This window comes from Ctenocephalides felis, unplaced genomic scaffold (assembly GCF_003426905.1).
Source record: "Ctenocephalides felis isolate EL2017-DRISC unplaced genomic scaffold, ASM342690v1 CF-g0.4_SCAFFOLD_00845, whole genome shotgun sequence".
Classification (NCBI taxonomy): Eukaryota; Metazoa; Arthropoda; class Insecta; order Siphonaptera; family Pulicidae; genus Ctenocephalides; species Ctenocephalides felis.
This window is the reverse complement of record NW_020536999.1, coordinates 64,628,368-64,634,238: the sequence shown is the minus strand read 5'-3', so window position 1 is coordinate 64,634,238 and position 5,871 is coordinate 64,628,368. Positions and strand designations below refer to the sequence as shown.

Sequence of the window (5,871 nt, the reverse complement as noted above, 5' to 3'; positions counted from 1 at the left end):
TAAACAGCTATTGTGAATGAAATATTTTTTTATATAAAATTATATTTAAATGTATATTTTCTAAAGATTATTTGTTTCTTTAACTTTGAGTATTGTTTTTTAATGATCATATCGCTTGATGATTGATTCGATAGTTGATTATATATAGTTAAGGTAGAAAATTATTTATTTTAATAAATATCATATATCTATAAATGAGTTTAAATATAAGTTAAAACTATTCAAACTTAATTTTGAATATGCAGAAATTTGCAATTTCTTATCATAAATATGTACACTGAAGTTGCAAATTTGTGCATTTGCAAGCACTGACATAGCATTTATAATTATTATAATAGTTATAATTATCTTTAAGAAATATAGTTTTAACATCTAAGTACTTTATGAGCGTATTTTGTAAATTATGTAAATATACTCAAATTTATAAAAAAAAAAAACAATGTATTATATCTTTTTTTGTATAACTTATTGATTTCATTTTTAAGTAACGATAAAATCATTTCATTAATTGGGGAATGCTACCCCGTGTGGGAGATATATTTACCATTTTGTAGGAAAGTCACACAGATCCATGTTGCGGGAGCCAGGGTATCAAATTCTGATCCCAAATAGATGTGCAATGCCTTAAATATAGGCATGATGACTTGATGAACTGGTTAGCGTGCTTAAATTTAGATTTGCAACTGAAAGCTAATGTTACTTTTGAATAAAGTTTTGCAAAATTTTATACATTGATTAAAAGCTGAAAACACTATAATTCCAATAAAAATAGAATGTGTTAGTAATTTACATTAAATACTTGATTTTTATTACATTTATTATTATTATAGTCATTTTTGCTATGTATGATTTTCATTTGAAAAATCTATTCAAAATGTAAATCAACAACTCATTTTTAATATTTTAACCACTAAAGATCGCTATATTAGATTGGTATATCAAACTTTTCAAGAACACTTAAAGTAACGCAAGGTTTAAATACTAATGTCACAGATAAGGACTAATGTGAAACCGATTTTGTAGAGCAAAATACGTTAAGAATGACAGACGATGTAAAGAACTAACACTATAATGTATTATTCAAATTATTAATTATTATATTATTACATTTTCTATTCAATTTTATTTCAAATAGCCAAAACTGCAAAAGGTTGAGTCGGTTGAAAAATGGTTGAAAAGTACTGACATTTGATATGACATACTTCACAGAGATCTGTCAAACTGTCAGCTGTAATAACGGGCGTTACACTCTTTTTTATCTATGGCGTTCAGAAAAGATAGTTAAAGAATCCTACACTTAGACGTGAGGGCGCTGCGTTTGGCATTCCAATTAATGGCGCAAAATTTGAAATAAAAATTATTGCAATTTAGTAATCGGGTACTTGAAACTAAATTTGGTATTACAATTATATTATGTCATCGCTACTGTCCACATCCACGTGTCTAATTAACTAATTAACCCTTTTGAACGCGGATTTTGTTGTGAGGCCCTGGTAGTAGCTCCCATAGATAAACAAGTATAAGTTGGATGGTAGCTCCATCCAGCAAGAGTAGTTAAATTCAGAACATACACGCATCCACGCATCATTTGATCTTTGTTCTGATCTCGCTCTGACACAATTTAAGCAATCTACCACGCTGTTTTACCTGTCATTACCTTTACGATTTATCATTTTGGGAACACGTCCAAAGTATTTTATTTTATTTATTTTAATTGCAAAAGTTAATATATGTGTTGATATCTGTTATAATTAAGAATTATCGTCAAAATCAAATAATGTCAAGAAAAAAGAATAGTAAAAATATTAAAGAATTAGAAGATGAAATTCCATCTAATGCAGATGTTAAAATAACCTCTAAAACTTCCACGGCTAAATCGAAAAAATCGAAAGGTAAATCAAAAAAAGATGGTTGGGGTGACAGTGATGAAGAAATATCCCATAAAAAGATCACTGAAAAATCAAAACCAGAGGAAGAAGCGTCTGTTGATAAATCAAAAACAAGTGGTAACAAAGCCCCCAATAAATCTAAAAAGAATAAGAAATCCAAAAAAAATGACGATTGGTCTGATGACGAAGCTGAACAAGAGTTTAAGTTGCCATCAGATGATGAGGAACCCGTGATTGCTAAACCAGTACTTAAGAAAAAAGGTAGATTAATTAGCATTGGTTGTTTAAAAAATGCATATTATATGGAAATATTATTTTGCTACTTGTATTATAGGAAAAAATAAGAAAATTGAAGATGATTTATCAGATCCAAAAGAAGATTCTGAAGATTTATCGGACATTGATGAACAATTGCCCACAGATTTGGCAGGTGATAATATTTCAAGTTTAAACACTGTTATTAGCAATATGTTTCTAAATTACTACTGACTCAAGACTTCATCACAATCAAAGACATTACATTAGTTTGACATAGTTTTTCTGGATTATGAGAAATTATGCGTGTATTATGCATTAGCATACACGTAACCCTGTATCACACGGTTCTTACGTTTCAAAAACTAGCGTGTTATGCAAAATCTGTGTTATACAGGATAAAGAACTAGTACAAAAATAGGGGTTACGTTTCCAGAATTTAAAAAAAGCATGCTACATATTAATGTTTCTAAGAAGTAAAATACATTACATGAATCATATCATTTTTTTTGGTCATAACTAACAATTAAGTGCTGCTCAATGCGATTTTTTAGCAAGATATCCTCATCTTCTGAGCAGTTTTCTGTACTACCTTTGCATAAAATATTTGTGATTACTTGTTTTTAGCAAAATGATATTTATATATTTTACACATGCAAATATATCTTTATCAAACTTTTATACTCATTTAATTCAAAGGATCTTTGAAGAAATTATATAGTTTGGAATATCCTAGAATAATAAATCTCAAATTACTTATCTTTTGCACTAGTTTTACCATATTTATTGAGATATATTGTACAGCAATTTAACTAATTTTAGGTTAGATAAAGTTTGATTTTCATAGGTTTTACTATATTTCTTATTTTATTAGGGTTTTGCTCAATTCTCATACCATGTTATAGCAAACCCTTTAAGTGCTTCAAAAAAAACGTGTTATGAGGGGGATGGTCTCAGTTCCTAAACCTTGTTAGAGCGAATCCGTGTTATATTGTATTATGCGGGAGTTACCTGTATTTGCATGGTAATGAGTTGAATGTCCTGAGTAAATGTGCTGAAATATTATACTCTTTTAGCTAATATTAAATATAAAAAATAATAGTCTTATAATTATTAATAATTCATTAATTTTTTTCTATAAATATTGATAGCAAATGATTCATAAGGAGCATTCATAAATATTAAACCTGTTTTCAAGTTCAATTCCTATCAGTGACTTTTATAATCTCAACTTTTTTTTATGTTGATTTTGATGTTGAGATATGTGTAAAAAATCTTCAAGTTACATCAAATAAAAATCAAAGAATCCTAAAAAAATGTATTGCCACACATTTCAACATATAACTTTTTTTATGCTTGGTGAATCTATAATTTGAAGAAAAAAATGAATAGTATATGACTAACGTATAATTATATGCTTATACTCAAATTAGAAAAACCGAATGAAGCAGAGACTTGCATAAACAAACCTGAGGGTGAAGTCAAGTCCAGCAAAAACACTGTAGAACATAATGAAAAACAAGAAAAAACAATGAGCAAGGTTGATGATGCTGGAGATATATCACAGCAGGTAATACATATGAAAAATTTATATAGTAAAAATCATCTAGTGGTATCCAAACTTTGAGGCACCCCCTCAGGGGCGTGCAAGGTTATTTTCGAAAATAAACAAAAAAATATGAAATGATATAAAAAATGAATGATAAAATTAAAGTTTGTATATAATATTGCACATTAATTTGTAGTCTGGTCATTAAATTATAATACCAGTTGAGTTTTTATGAAATTAAGTTTGTTAAAAAAAAAAAGAGGGTGCAACTACTTTTTTTGAAGAACAGTGCGGTATGAAAAGGTGGAATCCACTAGTGTCTTAATGTTGTGCAACAAAATGTAATATTAGCATTAATTGATTGTTGTGCTAAACATTTTAGTAATTGAACTAATATGCTTTTTATAAGTTTAATATAAGCTCGACTAGTTCTGCTCTTATTTATGAAAATTGAATGATAAGTAATACATTTAGAATTCCATTATTCAATCTAATATATCTTTTATCCTTATGAATGAGTCACAATGCTCAAAACTTTTATGCTAAAATGTATGTAAATCATTTTAATAATATAATAAAGAATAGAATACATTTAGATGAAAAAACCAAAACAATTTTAAGTGTTAAACCTCAATCGTTGCTATTTATTTAATTTTCATTAAAAATTTCAGTTTTCAAATATTTTATGAAATTATAATGAAAACTAACCTATTCATAACTATTTTATGCTTGATATAACATATTTCTCTATATTTTGAATCAACCTGGCTTAATAAGTATTTTTTATGCATGTTTTTGTTTGCATATATATTTGTATTCTTTTCAGATTTCTGAGCTCACAATGTCTGATACAAAAGTGAATAAACTGTCTGATAATGAAGAAAATGCAAACGACGAGACAAGTTCTTCTAAAAAACTTACCCACAAAGAAAAAAAGAAGTTAAAAAAGAAACAGGAATATGAAAAGCAAATGGAATCTCTCACAAAGAAGGGTGGTCAAGGCCATAGTACCTTAGATAGCAACTTTACTGTTTCACAGGTAACTTTTTTTTGTTATTCTGTCATAATAGTATTCAAATATATTATGTTTCAAGTTTGTGTTGAATATTCTTTTATACATTTTGGCTATAAGTATATTTATAGCAGGGTATTTGAATTTTGTGGAAAAAAATATTCATATACTTATGTGGAAAGTATTATTGTACGAACTCAATATCATTTTGAATGCATTTATTTATATAGTAATTAAAGTAAAAAAGAATTTGACAACTTTGCGCACTGAATTTTTTAATTCAATGCAGCAATTCTGATGCAGCTTCGAGACCATCTTTATTAATGAGCAATGGTTTTCTGAGGGTTTCTACAAAAAGTTGGAAAATATATATATTTGTTATTCTTCTTGACATAGGTAGAGAAATCGGTTGGTCAAAAACTTGCAATGGAAAATGCTGTAGATATTAAAATTGAAAATTTCTCAATATCAGCAAAAGGAAATGATTTGTTTGTTAATGCCAACTTATTGATTGCAAATGGTAGAAGATATGGTCTAGTTGGTCCTAATGGGTGAGTTTCTATAATTTGATATTAAACTTTTGATTCTAGAATTATGTATATTATTATTTTGTGCAAATTCTTATGCAAAATATAGTGGTACCTCATCATAAAAGTTAATTCATTACGTAACCAGTTTCGAATCTTGTAACTCATAATACAATTAAAGCCATTAATTTGTTAATTAAGTTTTCTTAATATTGAAATTAAGTTTTTGTTGATTAATCTATTTATTGTTTGTTCTATCAATTATGCTACTTCAGAAATTAGTTAGACATGTTTTGTTAACTCTCATGCTTAAACTGTTTTTATCCACAAACTTTAAGAACTCAGAAACCTGTTTATAAATTATTGTAAGGCCTTTAGTTGAAGTTACACCCTTTTTGTGCTTAAACACAGTGTATATCTATGGTGAATTATGCTTTAATTTAAGAGATAAGGCCTTTCTTAGATTCTTGGTTATAAAAGTACATAATATTTTGTAAATGTATAAAAGCAAAAAACGCGAACTCAACATATATAACTGTATAATCACTATTAATATATACTTAAAATTTTAAATGTTAAATTTATCCTGAATATAATTGGGTTAATTGTTACTACACACTTAATATTAATATATAGTTA

At 27.4% G+C, this 5,871-nt stretch overlaps 1 protein-coding gene across 1 annotated transcript; it reads left to right on the top strand.

Annotated features, from left to right (window-relative positions):
• The first annotated feature begins 1,611 nt into the window (after nt 1–1,611).
• LOC113387352 (ATP-binding cassette sub-family F member 1-like) lies at nt 1,612–5,260 on the top strand. Its single transcript, XM_026624845.1, has 5 exons — nt 1,612–2,150; nt 2,224–2,319; nt 3,578–3,714; nt 4,520–4,732; nt 5,102–5,260. The coding sequence occupies exons 1-5, from the start codon at nt 1,778–1,780 to the stop codon at nt 5,258–5,260; spliced, it is 978 nt and encodes a 325-aa protein (XP_026480630.1). The 5' UTR covers nt 1,612–1,777.
• The last annotated feature ends 611 nt before the right edge of the window (nt 5,261–5,871 follow it).

Bases quoted from the DNA above. Each gene is read 5' to 3' on its own strand.
- LOC113387352 (XM_026624845.1), top strand. From the start codon at position 1,778: ATGTCAAGAAAAAAGAATAGTAAAAATATTAAAGAATTAGAAGATGAA. The intron at 3,715-4,519 runs GTAATACATATG...TATTCTTTTCAG, and splicing joins CTGGAGATATATCACAGCAG to ATTTCTGAGCTCACAATGTC. The intron at 4,733-5,101 runs GTAACTTTTTTT...TTCTTGACATAG, and splicing joins GCAACTTTACTGTTTCACAG to GTAGAGAAATCGGTTGGTCA.